The 15311-nt window shown below is 32.8% G+C and overlaps 1 protein-coding gene across 5 annotated transcripts in view; it reads right to left on the bottom strand.

The window, feature by feature from the left end:
* Window positions 1-2154: 2154 nt before the first annotated feature.
* The window catches only part of LOC140434075 (uncharacterized), a 41438-nt gene continuing 28281 nt past the window's right edge, over window positions 2155-15311 (bottom strand). For 2 of the 5 annotated variants that reach the window (XM_072522088.1, XM_072522090.1), the window contains 2 exons: window positions 11031-12881; window positions 2155-2253 (listed from right to left, as the gene is read on the bottom strand). In XM_072522088.1, the coding sequence (XP_072378189.1) occupies window positions 11050-12813 (1764 nt within the window). In that variant the 5' untranslated portion in view covers window positions 12814-12881 and the 3' untranslated portion in view covers window positions 2155-2253; window positions 11031-11049. Of the gene's footprint in view, window positions 5199-8081; window positions 8146-11030; window positions 12882-15311 lie in introns of those variants that run through there. The other 3 variants (XR_011950020.1, XM_072522089.1, XM_072522092.1) reach the window with 3 other exon arrangements.

Raw genomic sequence — 15311 nt, 5'->3', positions numbered from 1 at the left:
TTTGTTAATCAAGACCATCCTCTGGAGCTAAGGATGAAAGACTTAAGATGCAACGTGTTCTCGACTTTGTTGTATGGAATGGAAAGCTGGACACTAAAAGTGGGTAATATAAAAAAGTTGGAATCATTTGAGATGTGGTGCTATAGAAGGATTTTGAAAATACCATGAACCCAACGAGTTACAAATGCAGAAGTGATAAGAAGGCAACAAAAGGATTGCGATGTCATAAAGCACATCAAAACAAGAAAGTTGGAATATTTAGGCCACATTACCAGAGGTGCGAAATATGAGATATTAAGACTTATAATGCAAGGTAAAAGATCCATAGGAAGACGAAGAATTTCCTGGCTGAGAAACCCAAGAGAGTGGTATAGTTGCAGCTTAGTAGATCTTTTCAGAGCAGCCGCCAATAATTTACGGATAGTTGTGATGACAGCCAACCTCGGATTGGAGAACGAACTACAAGATTTACCAAGAAAAGCTTATATTTATACAGATATTTGATCAAATTTGTTGTATGTTTTGTCCTATTTAATGATTATTGTTATTCATCGATAATATTCATAAATATTTTAAACAACTCTATTTCTTCATCATTTGCGCCAGCTAAACTAGCTATATCTAATGTTTCTTCCATATTTTAAGATGAATATTATAGATTAAAGTATTTATTAAATAACAATTTAATTAAACTGAACTTTTACTCCTTTCAATGAGTTTATTTTAATTTTTAATCTAGGATTAGGTATATAAGTAACAAATAGGATCTTATAGATCTGGGGTGAGATTATACTTTTCATAGATAGTTTTTAAGTTATTTAGAAACCTATCAACATTGGTTTTGTTGAAGCTTGTTGCCTTTCCCAGACTTGTATAGCTTCTGGAGACCTTAGCGAAAGTTCTTTGTGGCGTTCCATGAAGCCTTTGAACCAGTCATATCCTGCCATTTGGTTAACTTACCATGAATTGCCTACTTTATACTTCAGGGCACTTGCATATTGCCACGCTAGAATTCTGACCTGAACTGATGTTAAACCATGATAAACCATTCTACTTGCAGCCGGGATGTATTCTACTAGAGCCAATTCTCGCTCTTCGGAGAATAACATACCACATATCAAATTAGAACAAAAAACAACGCATTCCTTGTTGGGAGCTTCATCATATTTCTTCAAATGGCGTTGAAGAGCCGATTTTGAAATACTATAAGTCTTTGCCACCTGCCTTGTGCTGTTCCCTTCTTTAATCTGCTGACTGGCCTCTACAATGCGAGACTTTGATGGAGCAGTCCTCTCAGAATTTTTCTTCTTCCACTTATGAGGCATCTTATGTCCAAGTCCTCCCAGTGGAGCATTTTACAATAAATCAGTGAACAAACATAACCTCAAGGTGCCCCAGCGTTTTGTATTATATAATTTACAAACTTTAATTAAAGCTTATCATTATATTGGTTTCTGTATTGCCTTGAAATATTATAATTAGAAAAAATAATTTTTTAAGCCGATTCATCTAGAATTGGGGTACAACAACAATGGGAAATAGAAGCGCAAGATCGTAGTGGATGGAGGGCGATAGTGGATGCGGCGAAGACTCATCCCGAGTTGTAAAGCCAGCTAAGAAGAAAAAATAATTTACAAACAAGTTAAATTCTTACCTTTCAAAAAGAAAAATCAATAATGTTCTCTCTTTATCACAACACATGTGCTTCTCCAACACTTAACGAATAGGAAATGCTACAATCAGTAATACATCGGGTGAGAAAGTACAGGACTGATAGTTCACATATAAAGGTGGGAAATTTGAAATGTTTCACACCTCCCTTGTCCCAGACCAGTAGCGCACCTAGAATTTGCTTCTGGGGGGGGGGGGTTTGGTTGGTCACCGAAATTTTTTTTATGGTACTACCTCCATTTAGAGTCCTTAAAATGTGTAACACTGTCGGAATAGGGTCCTGGGGGGGGGGGTTTAACCCCCAAAACCCCCCCTGGGTGCGCCACTGTCCCAGACCTCCCACTTCTCCCTTAATAATACACCCCCAACAAATATTTACTTCTATAATTTTCTTCTAAACATTTAATACAGTGAGATGCCCCAAATAACACAAAATTTCACAGTTACCTCTTTATTTAAATACAAAAGTAAACTCGAAACAAATAAAATGTTAATTATTTTTATTTAAATAACACTAACTCTTTTCTCTTGAAGTACGGACATTAATTTTAAAACTCCATACCAATACGGAGCGGAAATCACCTAAAACATAAAAATATTTGTGATAAATAAATTCAACTCGAAGATTTAACAATTAAACAGAAAAATGCGAAATATAGTATTTTTTTTTTAATTTTAACACTTTCGCTGCGCACGACTCCGATCGGGGACAGTAACCCGTTGATTTTTAAGACGGTATATTTTACTTAGTAACGTTTGCTGTGGTGGTTTCGTGATTCAAAATGGCGGAAAGTATGCCAGGTCCTTCAACTGTGAAAAACAACAAATATTCCTGTCTCCAGACATAGTATTTCAAAAATTCCTACAGTTAATAGTGAATCTAGTGAATAGGTGATCCTATTGGAATGCAAAATTTTTATTTTACCAAATATTCTGGGTTATTAGTAGATTTTGCAATATTTATTTCTAATATCAACCTTTTAGAATATTATCAACAGAAAAAAAGGAGTACCCATTCCTTGAAGAGACGACAGCCTAAACAAGGTTAAAACTCTGACTCTCAATCAACAGAATTATTTTGCATTACGCCAGAGACATGGAAAAACTACGCAAACCACGTAATAGCAACAGAAAAAAAAATGTGGGAAATTGACTATTTGTTGGATGATATCGAACCAATTATTATAAATATAATTAAAGGAGATAGTGATGACAGTGACGATAATAATGATGATGACGATAGTGAAGCAGAAACTAAATGTGACAGCGATTGACAAAAAAAAAGGAACTAAATATAATGGTGAACAATTACGATTATTTACACACGAAATTAAATACAATGACTTCTTTTATTTTCAACTTATTTATTAGTTTTATTTTCGGATATTTCTACTTTTTGTTACTGCCAACATATACAGTGCGGTTTTTAAAAGTCCTTCCCCCCTTAACTTTTGAACGGAACAATACATAAATAAAATGTTCCTTTATATTCTAGTTTTATTTTATTCGATTTTATTTAAATCTATAAACAAATGATTTGTATCGCTAGCACATACTGTAGAATTAAAAACAAACTGCTTGTGTAACATAAATAAAAGGCATTTCTTAATTTCTATTTTATTTTAATTTAACCCAAGTATGTTGTAGCAAATATTATTTATGTTTGAGAACCACTGACAGAAGAAAGCTAGGCAGGGTCGTTAGTGGGCATTAGTACTTAAGCTACCCTCAACACAAAAGATGGATTAGGCTAAGTAGTAAGAAGTGACGTTTACTTTAATACAAGTTTGCAAAGAAGTATCGCATCTATGTTGTGCATTTACCCTGTTCAGACTAGTCACTTTGAGACAATCTATAGGTACATATTTAAAAAAAATGTTAATAAAAGTTTTAGACCTCTTACCCATTTTAAAATTATGGAGGTACTAAGTCTTCTCTAACACAGTGTCAAACCAAAGTTGTGGTTATTTAATAGAACACCCTATATTTAATTTAAAAAATGTATTCTCTATTTCTTCTTGATTGCAATAACATAAAAGTTCTTCTTCTTCTTCTTCTTCTTCTTCAAGTGCCATCTTCGTTCCGAAGGTTGGCGATCATCAGGGCTATACGTATTTTCGAAACTGCTGACCGAAACAATTCGTTGCTCTACAGCTATACCATTCCCGTAGATTCTTTAGCCAGGAGTTTCGTCTTCTTCCTATGGACCTTTTTCCTGCTATTTTCCCTTGCATAATTATTCGAAGCAGTTCATATCTTTCGCCTCTTGTAATGTGTCCCAAGTATTGCAATTTTCGTTTTTTGATCGTAAATATGACTTCCTTTTCTTTATTCATTCTTCTCAAGACCTCGACATTTGTGACTCTCTCGGTCCATGATATTCTCAGGATTCTGCGATACATCCACAGTTCAAATGCCTCTAATTTTTTGATATAGAGTTGATAACATAAAGTAGATAATAACATAAAAGTTATCAGGGATAAAATAGGAAGTTTTAATACTTATGAGCATTTGTGTTCATAAAACGTACATATTTGATCATACTGTTTAACTTTTTTTGATAATTAGGTACTGTTATTAACAATTTTTTTTTTATATATACTTCATCTAATTTACTTAACGTTGCACGTCATCCGCATCATAACCCGTGAGGTCACATGATACCAACACGAAATATTTAGGCGGTAGGTGTGTTCTTTTTTCGAATCACTTTGCCGAGTACACTGGCATTACAGCCACTAGACATATTTTATTATATACGCGTAGAAATAATATTTAAAGATTTCTATTAATGTTAACTTGAAGAAATACACAAGAATATGTTTCATTTAAAGCGTTTTTATGAAGAACATTTGTTCGGAACACACTGTAACTGTAATCGAACGAAGGTGATATTTTGGCATAAATTGGTAACACTTATTTGACAGTTGCTGTGTTGACTAATGTTAATAAGTAATGAAAAAGTGTTGTTTTTGTTTAAGTATTCCATTTTACATCGTTATACGATGCTACAAGCGGCTCAAATCGTTTTTAAAAAGATTATTTTTCAACTCTTGTTTTGTTTCTATTTGTTTACATTAAATATTAATTTGTTTTGTTGTATAATCCACTTTTGAAATAATTATGTGACCTATTTGATTTAAAATGGATTCAGGATTTTTTTATACTTTGACAACTATGTCAACTTCGATCTCTGTCAACTGTCAATGATAATGACGTGCAACGGTAAGTAAATTAGATGGACTGTAGGTATTATTTTACAATAAGTTTTGTTCAGTCGAATCGATTAGTGTTATTACTAGAACTATTCTACCTAGGTATATAAGAAGTTGATAACACCCATATTTTTTATTTAAACTTTATAGAAAATGAAACTTTTTGACAAAATAAAATATTTACTGATACCCACATAATTTGAAGACATGCGACTGTTCCATTTACACTTAAAATCAAATGTTTGCAAAATAATCACTTTTATTTAATTTAAAATTAGATATCGACGCTACTGTTCAGTAGAATATCATAATTAGACTTCGGCAAATATGCATATTGCATATTGTGCATATTTTATGCAAATATTTCATATTTTGGCATATTTGTATAAAAGTTTGCATAAAGTGCATAAAAGTTCAGATTTTTATACTGTATTTGAAAATTTTTAAACATACCAATTTATTTCAATTCTTGTATAAAATTTTGTAGTCATATTAATCAAGAAATGATCTAAGTACGTAATCTCTACAGGTACAAAACATTTACAATTTCAAAGAAGATCAATTTAAGTAGCCCTCAACATTCTTAGAAAGTCTCGGTCACTGAGGCATTTAGTTATTGGATAATCGCTAAGGGTTCGCTCATTTGCATTTTATGATCTAATCCCCAAATCTATCTACAATTTATTGTATCTTAACAGCAGGTAAACGGCTAATAGTTTTGTTCCTAATTTAGGGATTTTCCAAAATCTCCCAGTTTATTGAATTAGGTACCTAAACATTTCTAATTTGATGCTCAGATTTGTAAATCATTTTTGTTTTGATATTCAAAGCGTAAACACTCGTTGTGCGTAACAAAAAGGAAGATTGTGATTTTATAATGCCTAAAACAACCAGTGCTTCAACTTGGATTAAACCTTATAAAGAGCTGTCTATGGATATGGGAAAAATCTACTGTTCAGTCTGTGGCAAAATTGTAAGTATCTAATATTTTCTATTAAATATCTAATATTTCATACATACAGGGTGTTTCCAAATGACACTTACAACGTTTGACTGTAGATACTTCTCGAAAAATTGAACAAAACGATATAGTTAATGAGGGGTCAAACTTATTTACTTTTCGAGATACAGGGTGTTAAAATTAAAAAAAATTAAATTCTTTTAGTTAATAACAACAATAACTTTAAAACCAATAAACGTATTTACTTGAAATTTAGTACTCGTAGGTTGTTTTTAAATGAAAAATAGCTTCCTTTAGTGAGAAAAAATTGTCCATGGTACAATACAATGGTGTGTATTTAGAAAAATTTTTCACCTTTACTTTTTTTTATGAAGTCAGCTATTCTAAAACACAATTATTTTTATTGTAATTGAATTAACAAAAAAAAAACTTTTGTTGAATTTTAAAATAAGTTATATGATGTACTAATGGTTAGTAACAAAAACTAATTTGTGGATTAATACTGCATTTAAAACACTTAGCGAGTGTTTTTTTTTCCAAACCAGTTATTTGATTAACCAAAAACACCTTGTATATTTTTATATTTTAAAGGTTGGGTTAAAATAAAGGTTTTTATTTTTATTTATAGATAGCATGTGAGAAGAAATTTCAGATAGACCAACATGTGAGAACTGCTTCACACATTGCAAAAAAAGGAAAAATAGGAGGAAAACATCAAACTTCAATGGCTAAATGTTTCCAATCTACTTCAAAAAAATTAGATGAGCAAGAAACTTTTAATGAAGACTTGTGTCGCGCATTAGTGTCTGCAAACATACCGCTTTCAAAATTAGCAAATGTAAATTTTAGTTCGTTTCTAAAAAAATATTGCAAACTTAATGTTCCAAGTGATCGGTCTCTAAGAAGAAATAATGTGAACGGGCTATACTCGTCGGTGTTAATTAATATTAAGGAAGAAATTGCAGATAATTATTTTTACATATCTGTAGACGAAACCACTGATTTCTCAGGAAAGTATATTGCTCATTTATTGATTGGTGTTCTTAAAGAAGATACCTTACCAAAATCTCATCTTATTTCATGCCAGCAACTTGAGAAAACAAATGCTTTAACAATTTCGCGTTTTACACAAGAAACATTAGCAACTTTTTTTCTTCCGACAACTATTCCTTCTAATAAATTACTGCTTATTTTATCGGATGCTGCTCCTTATATGGTGAAAGCAGGACAAAATTTAAAAATATTTTTCCCAGATTTAATACATGTTACTTGTGTAGCGCATGGATTAAACAGAGTTGCAGAGGAAATACGAAAAAAGTTTCCTCTTGTAAATACCATGATATCCAGTGTCAAAAAAGTATTTCTTAAATCTCCTATAAGAATTCAACTTTATAAAGAAATGCTACCTAACATTCCTCTTCCACCACAACCTATTTTAACGCGATGGGGAACATGGTTAGAAGCAGCTAATTTTTATGCAGATCATTTTGTTAAAATAAAGAACATAATTGATACGTTAACAGATGAAAGTTCCCAATCTCTTTTGGATTCTAAACAAACTTTTCAGAGTAACTTGCTTCAACAAGAACTTTCATTTATAAAATCAAATTTTAGTTTTGTTCAAAAAACAATTACTCAGTTAGAATCACCAAAACTGTCATTGTTCGAAAGTACAGCATTAATAAAAGAATTTGCGTCATGTTGTCGGAACGTTAGAGGTAATATTGGAAAAGATATTTTAAAAAAATTTGAAGCTACTATGGAAAAAAATAAAGGTTACCATATTCTTTCTGAAGTAGTCAGTGTTCTAGCTGGAAATATTTCGGAAACAATTAATTTAGAACCAAATGTTTTGGTTAGTTTGAAAAATGCTCCCGTTACATCAGTTGATGTTGAACGAAGTTTTTCCATATATAAATATATGTACTCAGACAGAAGCCACAAGTTTTTGTTAGAAAATTTTGAACACCACTTGGTCATTTATTGTTACCATAATTCTAAATAAGTTTATTCATACTTAAAAATGATGTAGTTACTTAAAATAAATGTAAATCTTAATGAATAGTAGGAAATATTTAGTTATGTACACTTTTTTTTTTAAATAAAATTGTTACTATTTTACGATTTTTTTATTTATTGGTATGCATATTTTGTAAAATATTTGCATATTTTCGGGTAAACACGTGCATATTTATGCGCATATTTTCTACATTTTTATTTGCATATTTGCCGAAGTCTAATTATAATGGTCATTCTAACACTGTTGCCAACTTGTAGGTGTCTTACTCGCTCTTGTTCCTGTAAATTTTCCAACGAAATTACGTGCCTACTATACTGCCGTGTTAAGAATAGAAGTCGTATTTGCAATTTTTAGTTTTTTTAGGTTATAACGCCAATACATAGGACAGCCAAATAACCTACCTATATGTTAAGAATGAAAGTCTTATCTGCTGTTTAAAAATAAGTTATTCCACTTTAAAATTTTGTCGGATCTAGACGATTGGTAGTTACGACAAATTTGCTTAACAATTGTGTAGTTTCGACAAAATATTCTAACAGGAAGATCCAACCTAATCTTTCATAGTGTTCCCGCCTTTTTAGTTTCTTAACCTAAAAATTAAACGGTTGTAAGCGTTATTCGGCGTATCTGATTTTCAGTTATTTACTAGTATTAATCTTATTGTTATAGTGTTTTTAAGTGTGTTTACATTAAAGTTTATTAACTGAACCAGTAACAATGGACAGAAATAGCAGAGCATTTAAAATGCTGCATATTTTAAATAACCAACAAAGGGAGAAAATACACAGTTTACGACGACGTGTGGAAAAGAAACCTAAACTTCAGCATGATAATGACCCCGATTTTATTTTGTCAGATTCAGAGACGGAAGAAATTGAGGAACCGAAATTATACAGAAAAGGTTTAAATAAAGTGAAGATTATTAGTGACATAACTTTGAGAGCTGCAAATGTTGTTCCTGAAGAATCTGATTCCAAAGGTGAAGAAGAAGGTAAAGAAGACTGCCTCCCTTTTATTCAAGAAATCTTGGTAGATATAATATATGTATCCGTTAAAAGGACGGAAAAAGACAATTTAACTAAAACAGGGGAAATCCGTAAACGAAAGAAATTTAAAGAGAGCCTAGCAATGAGAAAACAAAGAAAATTAACAGCCACAATTGCTAAGGACGATGTAAAACCATCTTGTATCTTTTGCAAGAGCAGATGTTCCGAAAAAATTATAGAAGCGAGACGAACAGAAATAAATGGAGAATTTTGGAAATTGCAAAAAGACGAACAGAAAATTTTTAATTTTAATAACGCATCTGAACAAGTAACCAAACGGAAAACCACAGCTAGTGTTGTGTCTAGAAGGTCGAAAAGTTTTTTATATATTCTTAAAGACAATGACGGATGCAAACAAAGTGTCTGAAAAATATTTTTTATGAGAACGCTGGGATATGAAAAGAAAAATGACAGAGTTATTAGAGATGCCCTTACTAAAACAAATTCAACAGTAACGGTCAACAGGAATAAACAAGGAAAGACAGGAGAAATTAAAATGGATCGAAATGTTATTAAAGAACATATAGAATCTTTCAAACCCACAGAACCACACTACCGCCGGGAAAACGCACCAGAACGACGTTATCTTCCCATTGACATCACAATAAAAATGATGTACCAGAATTTTATTGAAAAATATCCAAATATCAAGTTTTCGTATTATTTATATCGAGAAGTTGTCGCAACTTTAAATATTTCATTTGTAAAATTAGGACACGAAGAGTCCTAATTTAGGTTGTGTGAATCATTTGACTTGCATTCAAAATCCACGTTTCACAAAAAGGATGCATTGGTGGATAATTGTGAGGAATGCACCAACTTTGGTGTACATCAAAATAAATACACTGTTGCCAGATCAGAATACCAAACTGACTCGTCTGCAAAAGGTAATAAAATATTATATTAATTATAAATGTTTTATTTTGTTGTGATATTCTAGGTCATAATGCTTCCGAGAATGGATATGTTTAAGGAGATTATTTTTACACCTAGAATAATTGCTTTTAATGAAAGTTTTGTCGTCACTGCTAGAAAGCCAACAGTACCAACTGCAATTTTATGGCACGAAGAAATAGCCGGACGGAGTAAGTCGGATATTGCCAGCACATTCTATAAATTTTTTTTGTCTCACCGAGACGCTAAAAATGTTATAATGGGGCTTGACAATTGCTCTGCTCAAAATAAAAACTGGGCTTTGTTTACTTTGTTTAAGTTTATTGAGGATATCGCACTTGAAAAATTAAATATCAAGTATTTTGAGCCTGGCCATAAATTCATGGCTGCGGACTCATTCCAAGTGGAACGCTCCATGAAGCAAATGGGTAAAATATACGATTTTAAAGACTTTTCGGATGCAGTAACAAATGCAGCAAGTAATGCTAAAGTAATTGTTATGGAATTAACTGACTTTTTTGAATAGTAAGATGGTACTTCTGCATATAAACTGAATAAAATTAATCCCAGGCCATACCTAAATCAAATGGTTCAAGTAAATGTTTCTAGAGGTAAATATACTTTTTCGTACAAAACCAGCTTCACCTCAGAGACAGAAAGTGAAGTAAACATTCTAAATGCAAAGAATGCAAAACAGGGAATGACAAAACCTTCACCCAAGTCCATTCCTAGAGGCATAACGACTGAAAGAAAACAACTAATTATATCCAAACTGTGTGGACACATGCCTAAAAGCAGACAAACGTTTTGGAATAATTTACTAACTTCAATGGAACTTGGAGCTTTAGATGATTAAAAAAACTGATTATGACTTTGTGTTATTTTGTTTATCTTAATAAACTATACCTTTGATTAAGATAAGACTTTTTACTTTACCTTATTTGTACGATTTGTTAGGATTAAATGTCGTATCTATCAAAAGTCTAATTTCAAATACTCTGAAAGAAAATTGCACGCACTCATTAAATTTATAATCAAAAAATATATTGCTATGTTGTAACAAGATTTTTAATGAGTCATTACATTTGATGGTAATTAATCAAATCTAAAACATCGAATATCTCAAAATAGGGATTTTGTCAGTTACGATTTCTATTCTTAACAGGGCAGTCTACTGCAGATACTGTACCTTATTTATTTCAGTAAAGTAGAAAATGCCTTACCGATTCCATTCAGAACATCCTAATTCTCTTTAAATGTATGAATTAAAATTTTCAATTGATCACCGTCAAGCTCAGGTCTCATATGGATTCTTTGTAGACGCGTGACATCTTCTTCGTCTATCTTAAAGGTCATTATTAGAAATTGTTTTTTACTCTGTTTCCTACTTAGAAAGCGCCAGTGACTAGTGAACAGTCCCGCATTTTGGGCTTCTAGTTTTGAAAGAATAACATTTGGACCTTCAGCACATGATTTGCGACGAACCCATAAAGATACTGACCTCGATTTGATTGTGACAGGAGCCATCATGGCCTTAACTGCTGCGGGTGGTAATTCTTTTATGTCTGCGACTCTTAGATGGATACCCCCGTGGTGTCCCTTTAACTTCGGAACCATATCATCAAGCCACGCTTTCGATTTCTGGTCTTTAGCCGTGAAAACATATTCACCTCCCGTGAAAATACCGTGTTCAATTTGTGGTCTATCATTCGGAGTAATACTTGCGATGTGTGACCTTAATACAGCATCCAAAACTCTTGTTTCAAATTCCTTCAATAATATGTCTGGGTATCGTCTGTGAACAACTATCGTCTTATACTCTATGTTACTCTGTACTGCACTTTGCTCCATTCCAAAGGATCTACTTTTGTCTTCCATCTCTTCCCCACATGTCCACAAGTCCAAGTCAATAATATCATCTTTCGTATTATCCAAATTCCGGTAATTTGGATTCCGGTTAATTTTCCCATTTCTAATTGACTTAAAAGGATTATCACGTACAACTTTCGTCTTATTCTGTATGTTGCTCTCTACTGCACTCTGCTTTATTCCAAGCGACCTACTTTTGTCTTCCATCTCATCTCCACATAAGTCAATAATACCATCTCTCGTATAATCCAAATTCCGGTTATTCGTAAAAGGGTTAATTTTCTCAATTCTATTTGGCTCATAAGGATTATCTCCTGGTGGTATAAAATCTATTCTCTCATGTACTCCCGTCCTCCTTTCACGCGGCATATTTTTGGCATCTCGGCGATTATCCGAACTTCTATTTCGATCCAGAGGACTTCTATCACGGTTAAGAGGACTTAGTTCACGCGTTTCACGACGAAATCGATCCCTTTCACCGCTGATCGGACGCCTTTCTCGAGTTGTAAAAGGGCTCTTTCTGCGCGTTTCTTGTCTTCCATTGGAGGGAGGGCTTCTCCCACGGATTCCAAGACCATAGCGGCTTCTTTCACTATTGGGTGGGCTTCTACGGGTTTCATTTCCGAAACGACTTCTTTCACTCGTGGAAGGGGGGCTTCCTCTGCGGGTTTCACGATGGACTTGACTTCTTTCGCCGTCGAAAGTATTCATTTCGTGAGAAGGTATCTGTCCATATGAATTCGAAGCCCGAGCATAAACCAAAGGGCTTTTTTCACGATGGATATCCGATTCCTGTCTTGAAAATGACCCAACCATCGTTTCAGGTTGTTTATTCCCAGAAGAGTATTTCGGTTTTCCAAATATTTCGGCAAACTCTCTATCGTCAGGATTTTTTTTGGGAAATTTATTGGAATTAGAATAGCTGGTATTTTTAAAAGGATCTCTTACATAAGTTGTCGATTGACTTTGAGAGAAACTAAACATCGAACCCACTACTTTCATTTCAGTTGGTCGGTTGCGTGTTTTGCCATCAGCACCATGTTGACTGGGATATTGCGACCCTGAATTTTGAGCTTGCGAATAGATATTCACAGACTGGTCATGTTGGGACTTCAATGTATTGAACCAGTAATCCATTTTACCGGTAGTGATTTTTTATCCTCAATGTTTTTCACACTTTTAAATGTTGAAATGCTTGGAAAATTCTGAAAGCAACATCTTTTATTAAACAAGGTATTATCGGTATCCTATGTATGCATTTATATAGAGTGAGCATTAGTGCGACGACGTCCAATTTGACGTAACGGATACAAAAACTATTGTAAATGAAGAAAATAAATTAAATGTAATCCTTATTGTCACTGATAATCTGCATATTAGTACGAGGGAAATTACAAATGCTTTGGAAATTATACTATAACAATTTTCAATTGAAGTTGATTCATTGGCAACATCGCACTTAAAGCGACCAACCGCTCGCTATTCCCCTTATCAACTTTGCACAGGTGTACCAAAATAATATTTTAATTATTTATTTATAGTTTATTTCACGAAAAATGGTTGAGTGCTTAATGATTGCAATAAAACCCGACCGCAAGTACCCCAGCTTAGTTAACATTAGTTGAGCAGGTAAGTATTCAGGTAAAATTGAAGCTACTGTGGATTGTCGTTATCTTGTTTTTATAATAAATTCCTGGTAATATAAAAACGATTAAAAAAATCGTATAAAATTATAAAAACGATTAGAATACATTTTATTTCATAAAGTTGTAAACATTTTAACAGTGAGTTTCACTATCAATGGTTGATCTTTTAATGACCACAATAAATTTGTTGATCGTTAAGTATTTCCTGGAATAATTATACAGGTTCCCTCTATTCTGTATAATTTGTAAAAGTATATAAAACCGATGAGAAATTTTTAAATATACATTTTGTTTTATTTAGTTGAAAGTGTTACAAGTGTTATCAGTGTTATACCTATGTATACCTATAAAACAGCATTATGTGGCGTCCGTGGAAAAACATTGATGGTGCTTCTTCCAGTGTTCCAGCAAAGAAAAAGCATTTATTGCTGACGCTAGAGAAGTCGTAAAAACAATATATAGTTCTTTACTTACAAGAGGACCTACTGATAATACTGCTGCCAGTGAAATATCTGATTTAACGAAAATACCTCTAACCACAGTGAAAAGAATTACATCAAATCCCATTAAGTCAAGAAGGAAGCGTAAGGATGCCGGTTCTACCAAATGTATTGACGAAAATGATAAGGACTTAATAAGACAAAAAATTTACACAATGTACGAAGAGCAACGGATACCTACATTAGATGCTTTAAAACAACGGCTTACTAATGATGATACACAAATATACACAAACTGTAGCCGCATTAGTCTTCGGAGGATTTTGTCTAAAATGGGCTTCAGATATCGTACAATTGGCAAAAGGCAAGTGCTTATGGAGTCCCATCGTTTACAAAAGTGGCGTACTGAATATATAACTTCCATAAGAAAGTACCGTACAGAAGATCGACCAATAATTTATCTGGACGAGACATGGTTTGACACTCATGAAACACCATCCAAAGGATGGTCCGATTCTTCCAACAGGTGTCAAACAAAAGCTCCATCAAACAAAGGGAAAAGAATAACAATTTTACATGCAGGATCAGAAAATTGTTGGGTCCCAAATGCCTTATGGCTTTCTGCAAAGAACATTAAAGACTCCTGCGTGGACTACCATGAGGATACAACGACAGAGCTTTTTAAGCAATGGTTTAAGAATTGTCTTACACCTAACCTTCTTCAAAATAAAGTGATAGTAATGGACAATGCAAGTTACCACAGTCGTCAATTACATAAGTCTCCAAGTGCAAATAACACGAAAATTGAAATTCAAAACTACCTGTTAGAAAACGATATATATTTTGAAGAAAGTTATTTAAAAAATGAACTGTTAGAAGTGTTAAAATCATTTTCTATTAAAAAAGTATATGTTTGTGACGCATTGGACGAGGACAAGGGGCATACAGTGTTACGGTTTCCGTTCTACTATTGTTTATTTAATCCCATAGAGCATATGTGGCACCAACTAAAGTCAAATGTTAGGTCACAAAATGTTTCTCCGACTTTAAGTGTTAGTGTAGTCGAATTAATAAGGAAATGTGTTGATGATATCTCCCCAGAAAGTTGGAAAAATTCAGTACGCCATGTAATGAACGTAGAAAATTCATGTTACTTTGAATCACATAATTAAACCAATTGTTATTAATCTTGAAGAGGATAGCGACAGCGAAACAGAATTAGGTATTTAGGAATTCATACATATATTTTAGTTATTTTGGGTATTTTTTTTTGTAAATATTAACTTGTATATATTTTTCTATATTTTTTTTTCAATTCATCTATTTTTTGTACATTATGTATTCGTTTGTATGTATATACTGTAAATAGAACTATTATTACTGTACATTTTTAACGGTATCCGATTAGGAAGAGCAAAAACTTTTAAACACGCCAGTTTTTTGCTGACAGTCCTAAGCCTGTAAAAAGTGTGAAGGAAAGTACCTTTCTGAATTTAGATCCATATACTACAATTATTCACGTAGAACAAAAAAACTACTTTCTTCATGT

Source organism: Diabrotica undecimpunctata, chromosome 2 (genome assembly GCF_040954645.1).
Source record: "Diabrotica undecimpunctata isolate CICGRU chromosome 2, icDiaUnde3, whole genome shotgun sequence".
NCBI classification, from domain to species: domain Eukaryota; kingdom Metazoa; phylum Arthropoda; class Insecta; order Coleoptera; family Chrysomelidae; genus Diabrotica; species Diabrotica undecimpunctata.
The sequence above is the reverse complement of the archived record's forward strand: the minus strand, read 5'-3'. Positions and strand labels throughout refer to the sequence as shown.